At 32.4% G+C, this 18,208-nt stretch overlaps 4 protein-coding genes across 5 annotated transcripts; all 4 read left to right on the top strand.

Annotated features, from left to right (window-relative positions):
• Positions 1 to 138: 138 nt before the first annotated feature.
• On the top strand, positions 139 to 2,377 carry LOC139089833 (tyrosine aminotransferase-like). The gene is made up of 7 exons (XM_070639460.1): positions 139 to 302; positions 717 to 849; positions 907 to 927; positions 993 to 1,419; positions 1,482 to 1,639; positions 1,698 to 1,915; positions 1,981 to 2,377. Exons 1-7 carry the CDS (start codon positions 291 to 293, stop codon positions 2,302 to 2,304), a joined length of 1,293 nt encoding a protein of 430 aa, XP_070495561.1. The 5' UTR covers positions 139 to 290; the 3' UTR covers positions 2,305 to 2,377.
• Positions 2,378 to 3,415: 1,038 nt separating this feature from the next.
• On the top strand, positions 3,416 to 5,069 carry LOC139089967 (tyrosine aminotransferase-like). The gene is made up of 4 exons (XM_070639633.1): positions 3,416 to 3,771; positions 3,833 to 3,990; positions 4,046 to 4,263; positions 4,323 to 5,069. The coding sequence occupies exons 1-4, from the start codon at positions 3,416 to 3,418 to the stop codon at positions 4,644 to 4,646; spliced, it is 1,056 nt and encodes a 351-aa protein (XP_070495734.1). The 3' UTR covers positions 4,647 to 5,069.
• Positions 5,070 to 5,472: 403 nt separating this feature from the next.
• BORCS6 (BLOC-1 related complex subunit 6) lies at positions 5,473 to 7,658 on the top strand. Of its 2 annotated transcripts, XM_070639611.1 has the most exons (6): positions 5,473 to 5,678; positions 5,745 to 5,790; positions 5,861 to 6,706; positions 6,770 to 6,881; positions 6,960 to 6,998; positions 7,062 to 7,658. In XM_070639611.1, the coding sequence occupies exons 3-6, from the start codon at positions 6,677 to 6,679 to the stop codon at positions 7,508 to 7,510; spliced, it is 630 nt and encodes a 209-aa protein (XP_070495712.1). In that variant the 5' UTR covers positions 5,473 to 5,678; positions 5,745 to 5,790; positions 5,861 to 6,676; the 3' UTR covers positions 7,511 to 7,658. The 2 variants fall into 2 exon arrangements, with proteins under 2 accessions (XP_070495712.1, XP_070495713.1); XM_070639612.1 differs by lacking the exon at positions 6,960 to 6,998.
• Positions 7,659 to 8,056: 398 nt separating this feature from the next.
• LOC139089908 (brefeldin A-inhibited guanine nucleotide-exchange protein 3) lies at positions 8,057 to 16,728 on the top strand. The gene is made up of 8 exons (XM_070639547.1): positions 8,057 to 8,163; positions 8,487 to 8,573; positions 8,784 to 8,917; positions 9,059 to 10,744; positions 10,801 to 11,301; positions 11,366 to 11,721; positions 11,820 to 12,249; positions 12,439 to 16,728. The coding sequence occupies exons 2-8, from the start codon at positions 8,489 to 8,491 to the stop codon at positions 15,205 to 15,207; spliced, it is 5,961 nt and encodes a 1,986-aa protein (XP_070495648.1). The 5' UTR covers positions 8,057 to 8,163; positions 8,487 to 8,488; the 3' UTR covers positions 15,208 to 16,728.
• The last annotated feature ends 1,480 nt before the right edge of the window (positions 16,729 to 18,208 follow it).

Genomic DNA, 18,208 nt, shown 5'->3' with positions numbered 1-18,208 from the left:
ACTCTTCTGTAGAAGACCTAGAAAAATATTAAACTATATGGAAAAATAACATATACAAATAAACCGACTTATATTAAGAAATGAATGCGGCAATTAGTTTGATTTGTACTTTGACTCAGTCGAGTCTTGATTATTTTTACTTTTTTGTGCAAGATCAAATACTTGAGGTAAATCATTGATCTTTAATCTGTATTTGATTTTATTTGTGCGGCATTTGAAAGACAATGCGGTATTTTCATTGATTATTTCCCGTATAAAAAATAAATAATTGATTCAGGATTGGAATCTTAATGGAACTGCAAGTAAGTGATAATAAGCAAATTGTGATTAGTAAACATGAGTCGGCATTTCCAACAATCGATTGTTTTTCTACGATTGATATTGTTTTTTAAGAGAGAAAAATCATTTCATGACCTGGATTTCGATATATTGAGAAATCTTATCTCTTAAAATGTTTAAAAATAGAATAACCAAATTTTTGAATGAAGAAACCCTACCCAAATCATCATGATAAGCGGAGTAGCCCAATGTTAAGGTCACGAATACATCGTAGTAAATAAGTGAATCATTTCAAGAAAAGAATGTCTTATCTCTAGTGAGAGAGACGTTACAATCAATGCTCTCGAGACGTTTAATATTATTTAAATTAGTTAGTCGTGTGCTGAAACTTGAACAAAACAGAAGTGGTTAAACTGTGGATTAAATATTTTTTTAAGATGGTAAATAATCAGACATGGAGTCTAGAGATGTCAGAATTTGCAAGAAAAACGGATAATCCACTAAGGAAAATCTGGGAAAGCCCTAAAAACATTCCAAATCCATCAATTAAATTGATTACGCTGCAAATTGGTAAGTATTAATCTTTTTATTTTCAATCATTCAACTAATCATAATTATTATTTACAGGCGATCCAACTGTATTCAAAAGTATGTGTGACATTGAAGTGATTAACCAAGCATGACACGTTATCACATTTTTTTTTTCGCATTAGATTTCTTGGCAGCGCCTGAAAGTAAAGAAGCAATCAAAAATGCACTCGAATATGACAACTTCTCATACACAGTTAGTCCTGGATTGGAATCATCTAGAGAAGCTGTTGCAGAATATGTGAATAAGAACTATGAAAGTTTAACTAATTTGGAAGATTTACAACCTCTTACATCAAAAGACGTCATATTGGCTAGTGGTTGTTCAATGGCACTTGAAATGTGCTTCCGTGTACTTGCAAATCCTGGAGATAATATTTTACTTCCACAACCTTGCTGGGGATATTCAACATGGATCGTTGGATGTGGTATTGATGTCAGATATTTTAATTTGGATCCCATGAAGGAATGGGAAGTCGACCTTGATCATCTTGAGTCAATGATTAATGAAAAGACAAAAGCAATTTTAATCAACAATCCTGGAAATCCTTGGTAAGTTGAAATTGAATTTTATAAGGTTTATAGTTTCAATTGATATATTTAAAACTTTTTAGTGGAAATGTATATAGCAAAGAACATCTGTTAGACATTTTAAAAGTTGCTGAACGACACAAGCTTCCTATCATTGCCGATGAAGTATACGAGTTCTTTACTTTTCCTGGAGTTCAATTCTATCCAATGGCTGCATTGTCTAAGAATGTGCCAATCTTAAGTAAGACAGCTTCTCGAGATAACAATTGATAAGCATAATTAAAAAATTTCTCTATTAGCATGTTCCGGTCTAACAAAAAGATTCATCATGCCTGCCGCGCGAATGGGATGGATTGTGATAAATGACAGAAACAATATACTCAGTGATGTAAGAAAAGGTCTATTTAATATCGCAGGCAGAAATTTTTGGCCAAACAGCACTCTGACGAAAGCCCTGCCTGATATTTTGAAAAACACTCCTCAGAAATTTTTTGACGATAACTCAAGTACAGTATACGTAAGTCGCCTTATCTTTTGAAAAAATTAATCTTTTCAAAATTGGAATTTAATTTCCTTTTTCAGAAACATGCATTATCAGCATATAAAATTTTGAAAACATGTGTCGGAATAATTCCTATAATGCCGAAAGGTGCAATGTACTTAATGGCAAAAATTGAGCTAGAGAAATTCCCGAAGATGGAAACATGCTTTGATTTCACTCAGAAATTACTGAATGAACTCAGCGTTGCTGTTTTTCCAGGATATCCGTGCTTTAATTTCCCAGGATTCTTCAGAATCGTGTTAACTGTGCCGGAAGAAATGATAATTGAGGCTTGTGAACGAATTAAACAATTCTGTGAGAAGCACTCCAAAATAGATAGTGAGAAATACTTAAAAAGTGGATAGACTAGAATAAATTTAACGTAATGATCAGTAATATGAATAAATTTATTTTTATTTTATACATATCAAAGCTTAAGTCATACCTCAATTTTTAATTAACATTGGCGCTTACAGATAATTCTAAATATAAATCAATAACGAGATACTTGAGTAAAGCACGAAAGTGCTTTTTTGAATTCATTGATGAAATTAACGTTCGGTTAAAATTCAAAGAAGATTGATATGTAAAGTTTTACACATGAATTGTAAAGATTTGTTCATTAGTGAAATGACAGCGAAAGAGAAAAGTCGTGAATTTACACATTTTATGTTATTTGTCATATATAAAGAAGTTTTCCTAAAAGCAAAATGCAGTTGAGTGCAAGATCTTCCTAGTAAAAGACTCGAGAAATTATCTCTAAAAGTTATTCACCTTCTGTAAGTAAACAAATCAATAAAAGATATCAAGGAAGATAATTTCCCCCACATAGAGTTTGTCTTAATTGAGTAAATCTGAAGAGAAAATTAATGGCTATTACTAAATGCTTAAAAAATAATCAGCATAATCTCAAGATACCATTGATCTTGGAATTTAAGGGCACTTTAGTAACAATGGAAAAACTTAATGTATTCGTTTAGAATTTCAAGTAGTTTAATACTTAACGTTTTAGCACTTATAAATTCATTTGATAAGTTAACAATTCGCAAAGCAAAAGATAATAAACTAATTGATTGGTTCAAAACCGACCGAATAGCTCTTTAAACTTAAATTTTGTAATTCAGTCGAACTTTGGGTCTTGTGCTGTTAATAAGTGCTTAAAAACACTCCTTTGATTTTCGGAAAAAGGTACAATGTCGAACGATAAAAGATGGAATCTTGATATGTCTGAACTGGCTAGGAAGACTGAAAATCCAATAAGAAGTATTTGGGAAGGTTGTAAAAGTATTCCTAACCCATCGAAAAATTTAATTCCACTGCAAATAGGTGATCCGACGATATTTAAAAGTATGTCCAAATTTATGGAAATTTCATAGATGCATGCTCTTAGTTCTTAATATCCTGTTAGACTTTTTAGCAGCTCCAGAAGCCAAAACGGCACTTAAGAAAGCACTTGACTATGACAACTTTTCGTACATGTCTTGTGCTGGGTTAGAAACAACTAGAGAAGCTGTTGCAAAATATGTAAATGAAAATTATAAAGGTTTAGTAACTCAAGAATTTCAACCAATTACCATCAACGATGTCATTCTCGTAAGTGGTTGCTCAATGGCACTCGAAATGTGCTTCCGTGTTCTTGCAAATCCTGGAGATAATATTTTGTTCCCGAAGCCATGTATGGGATATTCGACATGGATTGTGGGGTGTGGAATTGAAGTCCGGTATTTTAATTTGGATCCAAAAAAAGAATGGGAAGTCGATCTTGACCATCTTGAGTCTATGATTAATGAAAAGACAAAAGCAATTTTAATCAACAATCCTGGAAATCCTTGGTAAGTTGGAATTTAATTTTAAAAAGCTTGAATTTAAGTTAATCTATTTCCAACTTTACAGTGGAAATGTTTATAGCAAAGAACATCTGCTAGACATTTTAAAAGTTGCTGAACGACACAAAATTCCAATAATAGCTGATGAGATATACGAGTTCTTTACTTTTCCTGGAGTTCAATTCTACCCATTAGCTGCATTGTCTAAAAATGTGCCAATTTTAAGTAAGAACATGTCTAGAATAAGCTACTTTATAGTAATTTTCGAATATCCTTGCAGCATGTTCTGGGATTACAAAAAGATTCATCATGCCTGCTTCTAGGATGGGATGGATTGTGATAAATGACAGAAATAATTCGCTCGATAACGTAAGAAAAGGTTTATTTAATTTAGCAGGAAGAAATTTTGTACCAAACAGCACTTTAACAAGAGCACTCCCTGAAATATTAAGCAACACACCTCAGAAATTTTTTGATGATAATTCAAAAGCTTTATTTGTAAGTTCATATCTTAAGTTTCCATACAAATTAAATGATTGTCCTTTTTGTTTGTGCAGAATCATTCCTTATCAGCATTTAATATTTTAAAGACATGTGTTGGATTAACACCGATAATGCCGAAAGGTGCAATGTACTTAATGGTGAAAATTGATTTTGAAAGATTTCCAAGCATCAAAAACTGCCTTGAGTTTTCTCAGATTCTGTTAAGTGAACAGAGTGTTTCAGTATTTCCTGGATTTCCTTGCTTTAACTTCCCTGGATTTTTCAGAATTGTATTGACTGTGCCGGAAGAACTCATAATTGAAGCTTGTGGACGAATTAAGGTGTTTTGTGAGAAACATTACAAACATGATAATGAGAAGTACCTTAAAAGTGGCTAGAATGTCAAGATAATTTATCTGTATCCAATCAGTATTTTAAACATCAAATATTCATAGATTTTTAAGCAGGCTCTTTCTTTGCACCATTTATTAGTCAATGGACATGTTCATATGAGAATCAGCAAAAGTTCAGTATATTACATAGCTTTATCTTAATTTTAAGCAATTAACAATGATACACTTGAGAATCGATAAAGAATAAAGTGAAAAATCAATTTAATATCAATAAAAAAGCAATCAATCATAAATTTTAAGTGATTATTTGGAAAACATGGGGAAATCCAATAAAATAATAGATTAATTGAATATATGTGGCGGCAAGATAATTCGATAAGAATACACGCATTTTCTCATGGTTACCCCCTGAACAGCTTAAACACTTAAATCGAAAGTTTATTATTATTATATTTTCATCTGTTAATGCTCAAGTGCTTGGTGATAAAGCTTTAAGTACCAAAATATTTACAACAAAGTTTTCTTTTCAAGGCTTATGTCATAAATTCGTGAAATCAATGCTGATTTCATCAAGACTGTTCAAATTCCAAATTATTGAAAATATTTACAATTCTCTGTCCTGTCCAATTCATTTTAGTGGATAGAAAATATTTGAAGAATCTGCAATACATCCGTAAAAAGAAATTTTTATTAGTAAACTTAGTGGTAAACTCTTGGAAAAATGTGTTTCAGAATTGGAATTGTAAATATTTGGACGGCCTTCAACAATAAACACTTGATCAAATATTAAGAATTCACTGTGCTAATTGATTCTGATCTGTATATAAGCCCCACTTGAGAAAATAATCATTTTAATAATTTTTGACAATTTGTGTGAAAAAGTTCAAGTTTTTTTGGAAGTGATTAAGAATAATTCAGTCATGAAATTCACAACTGTGCTCTTAAGTGTTATTATGTTTCTGGTGCTACTAGAATGTTTTGTGTTAGCTATACCAACACCGTCACCACAATTTCCATTCACAGTAAATCAGAAAAGGGTGGCATCACGTAAAAAATCGGAAAAACCAAATCGAAGAAGTAAAATTTAATAATATTTTTAAAAAGTTTGTGTGCCTTACTGCGTATTTTCTTTATTAAAACTAGGAATCGTAATTGATGCTGAGGATGTATTAAAGAAGGACGTAAAAAAGTAATTAATCAATCAAACGTCACTCAAATTTATTATTTTATTAATTCATGATTCTTATTATCTTCCTCAGAGTTATTTTCTATAACTTTAAAGTGCCAAGTTATGTGCAGGGTTAATCTACACAATATTTGATTCCGGTATATCATTAAAACAGATTAATCGGACAATGGCATATCATTATCTTTAGACAATAAAGAAAAATAAGCACGATGAGTGACTTATATAGATAAAAATATTTTATACCACCCATTAAGCTGTTGATTACGTTCAAATAAATTCTGTAAATATGTTTATTACTAAGAGAATGTATCAAATACAGTATTAAGAGGTCAATCAGTTCTAGGAACCAAAAATGTTACTAGCTATCCTGAGTGTTGTAGTTCATGTGTTTTAGATAGAACACTTAGACACTTGGTCATTAGAAATAAAATCCAAAAGGATGTACCTAGAAAAATATTTCACTGAGATTATATTGAATAAGCTAATAAATAGGGTAGTGCTAATAGACTTTATTTAATTTAATAATAAGTACCGTGCCAATTTGAACAATTCTTGTTTACTGTAAGATTTAGCAACCATTAAAAATAGGAATAATCTCGTTTAAGAGTGGAATTTTTTTTGAGAATTTCGTCAATAACATTTAAGTTTATGCGTAATGTTCATTAACACTTAGTTAGTGCATAATACCAAATATTTAATTTAACAATTATCAACGGTAGACATTTTTTTGAATTGCGTATTGTATCACTTGAAGTTAGCGTTAATGTTTTTTGTAATAAAAAATTTTCTGAATCAACAATAATAAAAAAAATTGTTTTTAACTTAATTAACGGAATATTTAAGACTTTATCAACATTCATAGTCATTTATAGCAATAGATCTAGCCATGGAGAACAATGAAGAAACTCAACCAAAGGTAGAATATCGATAACATGATTACTTTGTTATGAAAATCTAATTTTTCTTTTTATTCTTTTAGGAAATTCCATCATCCAGTAGAAATAATCCATTCCTTCAGAGAGACATCATGTCTACATCTTATGGAGAGATCTCTAATGCTATTGGGAACCAAAATTATGAGAAAATGGACGGTAAGTCTTAATATATTTTTGGTCTATGGTCATATTTTTACTAACAAGCGTATCCTATAATTCCATAATAACTAACAGTCGGTGAAGATATAATTGACGATTATGATAACTTAGAATGTAAGTTATGATGATTTTCATCGATTTTAACATGCAATATTAATAAGTTTTTTAAATTTCCAGTTACAGTAGATGACAATAATATGAAGCACTATGTTGCTGATGACTTGGAGTACAAAATCAAAATATCATCGCCAATATCGTCCAGTCAACCTCAGCCATTCAGTACATTACCAAAACAATTGTCATCATCACTTCCCCCACAACTAGATTCAAATGTTTTAAGTGATCTCGAAATTGAAGCTCAGTATCTAGCTGCAAATGTGGACAACTTGACTGAGAATTTATCAAACCTGCTACATTCCATATCAGCAATCACATCCGATAATGTCGAAGTGTACAAGACATCTGTTAATAAATTAACAGACATCATTGATGGAAATATCAAGAATATGTATAGTGTGATGGCTAAAACTGAAGAAATCTCAAAATCAATGCACAAAGCAGAACAACTTTCGGTGAGAATAAAGGAAATTAAACGACTTGTGGACATGTTTGAAGCTACATTGTAATAATGTATCACTTGTATTATCAAAATTCTTCTAGTCAGCATTTACGTGCTTGGTGTTCATGTTAATTGCTTGATGTTTATTTATATTAGCTTAAAATTTGTCAAGACAAATGTATAATTATTCAATAAATTACTTTTCATGCTCGAAAGATTAATGAGAAATTAATTTCCAACTAGAAGTAAACAACAGAAGCTGTTCCATGTACATTATGTACACAACGTAAACTGTGAATGGAAATGTTTTGATAAATTACTGCTATTGAACTTTAAAAAGAAAAACTTTATTTTACATGCGGAACTTCCAATGTATTAGTCAGCCGAATACATAAAAAACATATGATTTTTCTGTTTATACACGTGGATAGTCATGCTTTCAGGCCATGTGTCAAACATTTTCAACCGTTTCTATAGTAACACGACGCTACTTGTTGGTCTTTGTTTACAAACATAAGCAATATAAGCAAGTTATGTTATGATTCATGCTATCGATTTTATCAGTATTAATGCGCAATCGCTAAAATTTTTCTTCTCCTACACTTGGTAAAAAGATGGCAGTTATTTTGGTGAGAAACTTCGTCGCTAAAATATTTTTCTAAATTTTAAGCTATAAAATTGATAAAGTTAAACAAAATTAGTAGAAGTTGATAGATAACAGTGAGTATCATTGGAAATACATGGAGTACAGTGGATATCAGTTCCAAAATTTGTGGAAAATAGACATGAAAATTGACAGACTTTTTTTTTGTTTTATGACTCAAAACATATTTTAATAATTAATACTTATTAAATAAGCTCCATCCAACTCGAAATTATTAATGGAATAAGAAAAAAAGATACGGCTTGTGAATATCAATTTTTATATCCAAAAATGAGTCATAAAATTTCCGCAAAGATTTCCGTCTATTCTCCAATTCCTTAATATCCTATAAAATTTTCACATACTTAATATCTTTATCTTAATATATCTATGCACGCAGAAATGGAGGATGTTTTACAAAGTATCATTAAAGAAGCCTCGGGAAAGCAGCATCAAAATTTGAAGAATGCAACACAAATTGCTTATGGTATGGATAACATATGGATATATTTTTATTGACAAAAGGCTATCCAGCTTCTAATCTTTAATTCCCAAATTGATATTAGGGACCTAAAAAAGTTATAGATTAGAAGTTACGAATCCTTACTTTCAACACTTAATGCCGAAAATACATTCATACCCCAATGAATTATTCATAAGTATCGTAATATTTTTTCCCCATGAATTTATGATTTAGATAAGTTGTACAGGCAGCATGGTATGAATCGGGATGTTCCGCATGAATTGAGAAGTGTCTGCTTCATAGCACTGAAAATGACGTTAGATAGCCATAAGAAAAATTTAATAACATTAGGATTAAATGGCATGCACGTAAGGATGCAAAACATAAATTTGGTATCATTTTAATGACGTCATCAAAAAATTTTCCTCTTTTTTCTGTCTCTTTATTCATCGCCTGCCTTGTTCCTTAACCGAACAACAATAAAAATCATCGCTTGATGACATTTCTAGCGTTTAATACGTGATGAACGATTTTTTATTGGACTCGAACCAGAAGATGACAATTTTTGGTTGCCAGCTCAATTACTTCGGTCCACAAATGGAATTTCATGCACGAGTAGTGAGGAAACAATTGTGAATGTATTAAGGTTATTTTTATCAATGGCATGCTCTTCAAATGTGACATTAAACGGACGGTTATTAATTGAAGTTCTATCACGCTGTCATGAGTTTTGGGAATATGGAACACGTTCGGTGAAAGCATCAGCATTAGCAGCAGCAAGTCAATGTCTTCGAACATTTTGTTGCTTTTTAAAAGACGAAGCTGATGAATTGATGAAAATGAATGAAAAGACGGCACCTGCATGCAGTAATTTAGTCGCAACTGCAACAATATATAATGAGGTCATACCGGTGATGCAATGGTTATGCAGCAAACTTATAGAACCAGGAAATACCTCGACGCCGAAGAAACAACATAGCTCATTATTCTTTATAGAAAGTATATTAACATTAACGTCTTCTCTACCGAATGACGTGCATAGCTCTCCGCATTTTACGGCATTTTTATGGAAAACATTCTTTCCAAACTTAGCTGCAGCACTTGGCTCACCGGGGAGAGTAAATATTGACAAAAAGTTTTCATACAAGGATGCAATTCACATGATTGAAAGTGAGAATCGAGGATTCTTTACTCGTCCTGGTCTTGATGGTCCTGAAGCAAGATGCGTCTACCTTACTGCTATACAACTACTTCGTATTGCTGGAGCTCAAGGTAGTTTGAGACCTGTTTTAGAAGCTCTATTTCATCGCATGCTTCTCCTCCCATTGCCACAAAACCGTGCCGAACCATTAAGATGTGTTCGTGATGCTTTCAAGAGTCCTCAACGTTTGATTGATTTATCTGTCATACTACATTATGACAAGAATCAAAGTGTATCGGATGATATGGAATTGTTTCGTTTAATTATTGATTCAATGGAAGAATGTGCTGTCAGTACTTATTCAACATTTGGCTCAGATGAGTCGCTTCATGCAAGTATCGAAAGCTTAGTGGCACTCTTGTCAAGTCTTCAAACATTATGTACAGGAGATGTAGAAACAATTGTAAGTGATCAAGTTGCAGAAGCTATAAATCATCGATATGCAAATTTAAAAGATGCTGATTATCACGGGCCACTAACTTATCAATCATTAATTCGTTTGCCACGAGACTATCGTGATGCTGTAGCTGAATTAAAGCACAGTCGATTTGATCCATCTGATTCTGATAATGAAGATGGACATCCAACACCAAATCAAGAATTGGATCAAGTATCAATGGGAAGTGGAGAGACAGAAGGGCCTGAAGATGGTGAATCATCTGATGAACAATCAAAGGCTGAAGCTAACTGGCTTTATTCACATTTTAATGATGCAAAAATTGACGGTGAGACTGATAGAAAACACGCCAAGGAATTTGCTAAAATTGTAAGAATACAACTTGTTCCAAAGCTATTAAAACTTCACAGCTCAATTGAAATTGATTCCGAAATTCAAGAATTTTCATCAAACATATGTCATCAAAATAGCTTAAATATATCAGATTTCGATTACAATTTGACGGCAATCAATGCTGATGGGATTTATCTAGCTACTTATTCAACATTCTTGTTAAGCTTACAATTGATAAGAGTGGGACATTATGACAAAACAATTGTAAGTAAATGGTATTATTGTATGAATTATTTGAATAATGTCTTTGCATAATTTAGGGACAGATATCCATTCCACTCTCCGAACAACAATTTGTGACATCTGTTCAAAATGCAGGCGTATTGGTTTATTTATCATCAGCTTGGCTTCGGGAATTATATCAATGTATATTGGCCACAAATCCCCTCGAATCTCTAAATATGGAAGAAGTAAATAATCGTTGTACATTGATTGATATGATTTGTGATGCTGGGGGTGTTGGTCCAACTCAAATGATGTCAGAATGGCAAAGACTACAATCTGTATCAAAATATATGAATCAAGCGGAAATTGAAACTGAAAAGCAGAAAGCTGCTAAAAAACTGGCTAGAAGACTGTTAACGTGTTGTTGGGACTCTATGGTAGTAATATTAAGTGCTGGATTAGGTGAAATGGAAGACTCTAAAGCTAAGAAACTTGTAAAGTTCTCAAAGAAACATTTAAATGTTGGAAATGCAAATCGTAAAAGAAATACAGGAGAAGCGGCACTTTATGCTTTAAGTTTAGAAGGGCTGCATGCTGTAAGTTATAATTGTTGCTTATTTGTATAACTGTGCTTTAATAACAATAATGAAATTCCCTTAGGCTGCGACATTAAGCAATTGTCTTCAATTACAACATTTGGCAGGAAAGATTTTGAACATGATTGCTACGAATGTTTGTCAAACATCAGGCCCGAAACTTCCAAGTTCACAAGCTCTTTCAATGGAATTGGTGTTGACAAAAGGTTTGGATTTGGGTAGTTACAGTGAAGATTGCTGGCTTCCAGTATTCTCAGTATGTCGTCATGTAACGCAACTTGAACATGACTTATTCTCAAGCTCAAACTCTGTATCCGCCGGTGCTAATATGCCAAATGGAAATTCAAATAAAAATGATGATTCACCCTCCAAAGACAAGAACAATCCTGCAAATTATTTTATCGATGAAGATGAAACATGGTGAGTCACATAAAGTTACTAACGATAATGAAATTGATATTAAATATTTTTGTGCAAACTCATTTTTAACTTTCTATTTTTATTTGTGCTGCTTACAGCGTGGATGTATATAGCTTTTTACAAGCACCATTACAAAGTCCAAACAATAGCATTGCTATTATTTTAAAGGCCTACCCGAATACAGTAATATTAACGCAAGCTGATACGGCAAAAGTTTTATGTGCCCTTTCACATTTGGCTGATAATCTATTTAATGATGCTGCAGATCGCCTAAATTTACCATCTTTATGTCAATTTATAAAATCACTATGCCGTGCGTCACGTGAGCAACTTTATCGTGGTAATACAAATAAAAAGGGAAAGAAATCTTGGTGGCTAGGTGGTCCATGGAAAATTAAGAATCAATCGTTGCCATTATCCCTTCTACTTCATCGCGTCGGTGAAATTACCTTGAAAGTTTTCCGAAGTTCTCGACCCTTATTACATATTGTAAAGATATGGGCTATTTCAGGCCCACATTTAATGGATGTAAGTATCCTCTTATCCTCATCCTAAATATATTATGTTATGCTCTTTCTTGTATACGCATGAAGCACAAGAAGAGAAAAAAATTGGAAATTGATATTTTAATCCTTCTCCGTACTTTTTTGCTCTTCTTTTTTACCCACAAACATCATCATCGTCATCATCATGTGGATGGAAATAATTACAACTTAGGCCGCATGCCATAAAGATCGGGATATATCAAAGCGTGCAATTGAATACATACATGATATAATTACAGCACTGCTTGTCGAGCAATCGGAGTTGCCTCACTTTCATTTTAATGAGGCACTGCTTAAGCCTTTTGAGAACATTCTTAATATGCAGAATTGTGATATGGATGTGCAAGATCAAATTATCACTTGTTGCATGGAAATTGTTGAGGCACATCGTACAGAAATACGATCTGGATGGCGTCCATTATTTGGAACATTAACAACTAAAAAACTTCAAATATCAAGTGTCATACTGGATATATTTAGAATCTTTCTTGAAACTGAAAATACATTAGTTTTTGCTAATGCTGGTTTAGACTGTATTTTATGCCTTCTTTCATATTTGGAAACGTCGACTGGTAATTATGATGAGGATGGAAATATAATCAACAGTAATACAACATGCAGTGCAACGACATCACAAAATGATGGAACTACAACACCGAAATTAAATGCCATTGAATTCTTACATGATGTGCTGAAATTTTTAGAACGATGCTCAACCATACTCGGATGTCTTTATAATATGCCAAATACACCTAATCTTCATTCAACATATAAGATTAAAGGAATATCATATACGCACATTGTCGATGCTAATACGCAAAATTCGTTAGATAATTTTCAATATTTTGGTAATGAGCATTTACAAAATTTTAGTGATGAACAGTTTATGATATCATATAGATCACTACATATTGATAAGGATTCGATAACAAAATTGGATGAACTTGAGAAGAACAATTGTGGTGTATTAAAAGTTTGGTTCTTACTCCTTGATGGACTTACTAATGCATTAATATTATGTCCATTACCACATCAATCTCCTATTATTCAAACTATCTTTAAAATATTCCGTTCAGTATTTGATAATCCAGGTCTTGACTTTGGATTTTATTGTGTCAATCATCTACTTATCCCATTGAATCAAGATTGGCTGAGATATATAAACAAAACACAAAAAAATTGGGCAACAATTGAGAAAAACTTCAAGCATTGTTGCTGCATGACGACTGATTTGGTTGTGGAATTTATTGAAAAATCACAATATCAAGTAACAAAAACTGCAAAGAAAAACAAGAGTGAGACTAAAGCTGACAATCATGACGATGAGGAGGATTTATCTAAAATTCCAACATCCGCAAATCTTGCATTGAAGCAAATGCTTATTGTTCTTATTGAATGTTCTGTTCAACCTCAAGAAGCGATTTCAAGAATTGGGGTTTCATGCCTCAAGCACATCCTCTTTACAATTGGATACCTTTTCAACGAAGAGCAATGGCTGACAATATGTTCAGCAATACATCGAGCGGCAACAATCAATTTAGCACCATTGCGTCAACTTTCATTTGCATTTTATGAAAATTCAAACAGCTTTTATGGTGACATTATGACATTAAAAGTCGCAGCACGACGTGATTGTACGTTGGAAGAAATTAATCGAGTTTATTCACTATCGCAGCAAGTTTTTCAATTAGATAATCAAAATCAGCGAGACGGAATGGCAAACAAATCGATAAGTGAGATAAAAATAATAAATGAGGATAGAAGCTATGCCTTCCTACTCTATACAAATTTAAATGCTGATGGCAATTTTGTACTGAGAATTCCTTATAGAAATTTGGTGATTGGATTACTTGTATCACAAATGCTTCTTCAGTTAATTGCAAATATTCTCTTAGGGGAATTGAAATGCGTACCATCCGAATTACATTCAGTCATTTATGAATATAATACATCAACAAATACTGAGAAGAAGCCACAATTTAATTTAAGTTATCGTGCAAAGGAAATATTGTATCGATGCCTACGTCAATATTTTAACTGTTCAATTGAATTTGATTATCGCCCAGGCTTAAAATTTCTCATTCAAAAAGTATCCAATTTGGATTATGCTGCTAATCTATACAAACAGTGTACGAGTTCATTTATCATCATTTTCATGAGCCTCGTCGATTCCTATTTGAATGATATTGGCAAATTAAATTTATCATCAAATGATTTAAATTACATCATTGATTCATGTAATAATAACAGTGATGGGCTCATAAAGAAGAAGGAATTTTTTGTACGAAATTTGTTTCTATTGAGAGAAATATGGAATCAAGTATCGGAGCTTTATTTGAAAATTGCAAAAACATCATCGCCTATTGTTAAGAAAAGGGAAAGCTTCCTAAATGAAATCAACATTGTTGAGAATAAAATGGTTGAAATTCAAGAACAGCTCGAGAATGGGCTGAACAATTATGATACAGATGATGACGTCTTTCTACCATCTCCAACATTCGAGAAATGTAATTCGACAAGCGGTAACAGTATCAATAAGATTGAAAAAGCGTCAAGCGAAGAAAGTGTAAAGATATTTTTAAAGGATCAACACGAGGAATCGAATAATTCCAATCCATTTATTTCATCGACGTCATCGCCGACACAGCAACAGAACCGTGAAAATCCCTTCAATAAAAATCAAACGACAAACGAGAATAATAAACAACAACAACAAGTTTCACCAGAAATCGAGCAACAAAGGAAATTGAGTATACTTAAGGATGAACAATGCAAAAGGAAATCACTTACACAACTCATCGTTGCAAGTATGGAATTACTGAAACTGCTACCAAACGAATCAACGGAAAATATCCGACTCTTGCTCACGAACACTCGAATCAATGAGGCTTTTGATATGGTTGATAAGCATGAGAATAATAATTTGGAAAATTATAAATGAACAGTGTCCTATCCGCGCCAGTCTTTTTGCTTTCAAACGCTCTTTGCCTATCTTTCTATCTATCTATCTATCTATCTCCCTCTCTATCTCTCGCAATGCATTGTTTGAATGAGCTTCAACTTTTTTCATTTACCTTAAATATTTTAACAAAAAAAGCTTTAATATCCTTAACTTTAAATTCAACACAAATTGTTTACTAATATACTTATTATACCCTAACAATATATTCAAAACTGATAAATATATCACTATATAAATTATTCAATATATTTACAAACAAGCTGTATTATCCTTCTTATTGATTAAAACATTTCTTTGTGCACAACAAAAATGTATCGTGTTAAGCCATATTCAAATTAACTTTCAAAAAGGGCATTTTATGCCTGTCAAAAATTGATGGTTTCTATGGTTTAAAATGCAGTTATGAATTATTGACGTGATACTTTCCCTATTTTTGAATACGAATGAGGTTGGAAGGAATATATTTGTGGAATCAATGTGCAATTTCCAAAATTTAGTTACTTATTTCTTTGTTCCTTGGCGAAGGCGCACGAAGGCCAATTGCCGCATTTAGAGTTCGTCGAAAGCTGGATCTGTCTTTAGATAACTTCTTAGTTAATTTACTGGATGTTTTGAAGGTTAAGAATCAGTGGTGGGCAACCTGTGTTACGCAGCACACTAGTATGGGGCCAAAAAATTGGTGATCCCATGAATCGTATGCCGTTTCGGTCATGGTTTACCAAGGTGTACCGCATAAAATAAGAAAAGGTTGTCCACCACTGGCTTGGATCCAGTTTACTTAAAGGAATTTATTTTTCTTCGATCTGAAAGTTTGATCAAACTAACCTCAATTATTATCAAGACTGTATTATTTTGATTGCTGATTTGACTGCCTATGCCCTTAAATATTCAATTAAGCTACAATCAAGCTTTAAAGCTTCAATTTTGAACATTTATGTTTAAAAAAATACCTAAAATTTACTTAATCCCCCGCTAAAAGGCATATTGACGCAAAACGTAAAAGGGAAGAAGAAACAGCAGATATATCAATTGACAAATCTAAAGGATGATTACGACAAAAATTTTCATATTAAATATAATAATACGTATTTCAGTTTAAATTGCAATCATAAATGATTGTGCAATGCATAACATGAATTAATTGAATGATGTGTGCATTTTATAATCGAAAAGGATAACAAAGAGAGAGATGTGACATGAAGATATACAGGAGAATGATAACAGAACAGAGAATTAATGAGCCATCCTATGCTCCAATTTAAAATATTTATATATCCGCAGATATATATTTTTTTGTCTCCTATCCTATAAAGAAAAATATGAATTGAGCAAATACGGATAAACAAGATATCCATCTACTTAACCGTAGAGTGGAGAGCGAGATATATTGGATCAATATAGAGTATTGTGTAGGATTTGATGTGAATTTATTATATTTATGGCATGGAGTGACAATATATTGGAAAATAAAGGAAGAAAAATAATAAAAAAACATTTATTTGTGCAAAAAAAATAACAAAAAAGAATGTTTTTCTCTGTCTTTGTGAATTTCCGTTCATAAACATGGAATGACTGCCTTTTTACCTTTTTTTACCACCCATCCGCGCTCTACTCATTCCCATATTTCATTTTTCTTTCATAAAAGATATGTGTATACAATTTTTTATAGCAGTTGATTATTCATCGAACAGTCTATGGATGTATGGATGTATTCCTTACCATATTCAACAACTTGCCTTGGTAACACATTGCAAACTGTTTTATTTTATGTGTTTTTTGCTTCTGCTGTGTTTTTGTTGTCTCTAAAAAAGCCAAAATATATACAACAAGCTAGGGGGGATTGTTCTCAAATGATGGGTGTCGAATCGTTTAGTGATGATTAATGTTGTACATATGGAACTCAATAGGGTTTCCCGAAGTATCGATATCGACGGATTTTGGAGACTGAGTTCGAGACTTTCCAAGAATTCATCGAAGTCTTGATCTCGACAGATCTCGAGACTGACAAATCTTGGTGTCGATCTTAAGAACCATTGAAACTCAATGTCACTCCTTCAAGCAGCACAATGCGGCGAATCGAACTTTTCGCCGTGAAAATAGATCGAAATCTGCCGCCACGATGCAGTTAGAGACTCCTCGGATCTCAGATTCTTCTCTAAAGCTGGATGTCATGGCCTACTAACGATTCCTAAGTGGAAAAGAAGGCAGCGAAAACAAATTCACAGTAACTTCTGTCGACTGTGTACACGCGTCTAAAAGTATATTGTGATTTTTCTATTTTGCTTTCCAATCTCAAAAAAAGAAAAAAAAATATTGAACAATCGAAGCAATCTAAAAATAAAATAAAAAGAATTGTAAAGCGCGAAGTGAAAAATTTCAGTTCTTCTTATTCGTTTTTATACAGTAAACGTTTATTTTTGTTCCGGCTAACGAGAAATTACTTTTGTATACAAATTTCCATTAAATTTTCGCTTTTTTTTTTTGTTGGCAAACATTCACACATCATTCTCTGTACATATACCGCACAAAATCTCGTCAAAATCAGTGCGGCGTGTCAAATCTGTTTGTATATATGCACACATCTCGCACAGATTTTCCTCTTCTTTTTTGTGTATATTAGACATAAATTAAACTCTCGCTTGCCTTAATTTTTCCTTCCTTAATACAAATCAATCAATCTATTTTGCTTGAGACGACGTCATAGTGATTTGGATGTAAATCTGCACGTAAGTTCATTATCAATGTAATACTCTGTTTTTATCACTTTCCCACGTTCCGTTCACATTCCTCTGTTTTAATTTGATTCTATTCGAAGAGATGTTGTATATCCGATAACCTTTCTAGTTCTGTTTTTTGCAAAAAAATGAGGAAGAAAATTGAAACTTTTACCATATTGTTGTTTTCACTCATTGATGACATATGTGACATACTTTTTTGCTTTTCTGTGCTACGTATAAGCAGAAAATGGGAATAGCAAGTT

Source organism: Chironomus tepperi, unplaced genomic scaffold (genome assembly GCF_022539635.2).
Source record: "Chironomus tepperi strain 1889 unplaced genomic scaffold, CSIRO-AGI_Ctep_v1 contig_196, whole genome shotgun sequence".
In the NCBI taxonomy this organism is placed as follows: Eukaryota; Metazoa; Arthropoda; class Insecta; order Diptera; family Chironomidae; genus Chironomus; species Chironomus tepperi.
This window is presented reverse-complemented; position numbering and strand designations above follow the sequence as displayed.

Bases quoted from the DNA above. Each gene is read 5' to 3' on its own strand.
- LOC139089833 (XM_070639460.1), top strand. The intron at 928-992 runs GTATGTGTGACA...TTTTCGCATTAG, and splicing joins CGATCCAACTGTATTCAAAA to ATTTCTTGGCAGCGCCTGAA. The intron at 1,916-1,980 runs GTAAGTCGCCTT...TTCCTTTTTCAG, and splicing joins ATAACTCAAGTACAGTATAC to AAACATGCATTATCAGCATA.
- LOC139089967 (XM_070639633.1), top strand. From the start codon at position 3,416: ATGTCTTGTGCTGGGTTAGAAACAACTAGAGAAGCTGTTGCAAAATAT. The intron at 3,772-3,832 runs GTAAGTTGGAAT...CCAACTTTACAG, and splicing joins AACAATCCTGGAAATCCTTG to TGGAAATGTTTATAGCAAAG. The intron at 3,991-4,045 runs GTAAGAACATGT...ATATCCTTGCAG, and splicing joins TAAAAATGTGCCAATTTTAA to CATGTTCTGGGATTACAAAA.
- BORCS6 (XM_070639611.1), top strand. From the start codon at position 6,677: ATGGAGAACAATGAAGAAACTCAACCAAAG. The intron at 6,707-6,769 runs GTAGAATATCGA...TTATTCTTTTAG, and splicing joins ATGAAGAAACTCAACCAAAG to GAAATTCCATCATCCAGTAG. The intron at 6,999-7,061 runs GTAAGTTATGAT...TTAAATTTCCAG, and splicing joins CGATTATGATAACTTAGAAT to TTACAGTAGATGACAATAAT.
- LOC139089908 (XM_070639547.1), top strand. From the start codon at position 8,489: ATGGAGGATGTTTTACAAAGTATCATTAAAGAAGCCTCGGGAAAGCAG. The intron at 8,574-8,783 runs GTATGGATAACA...TTTATGATTTAG, and splicing joins TGCAACACAAATTGCTTATG to ATAAGTTGTACAGGCAGCAT. The intron at 11,722-11,819 runs GTGAGTCACATA...TGCTGCTTACAG, and splicing joins ATCGATGAAGATGAAACATG to CGTGGATGTATATAGCTTTT.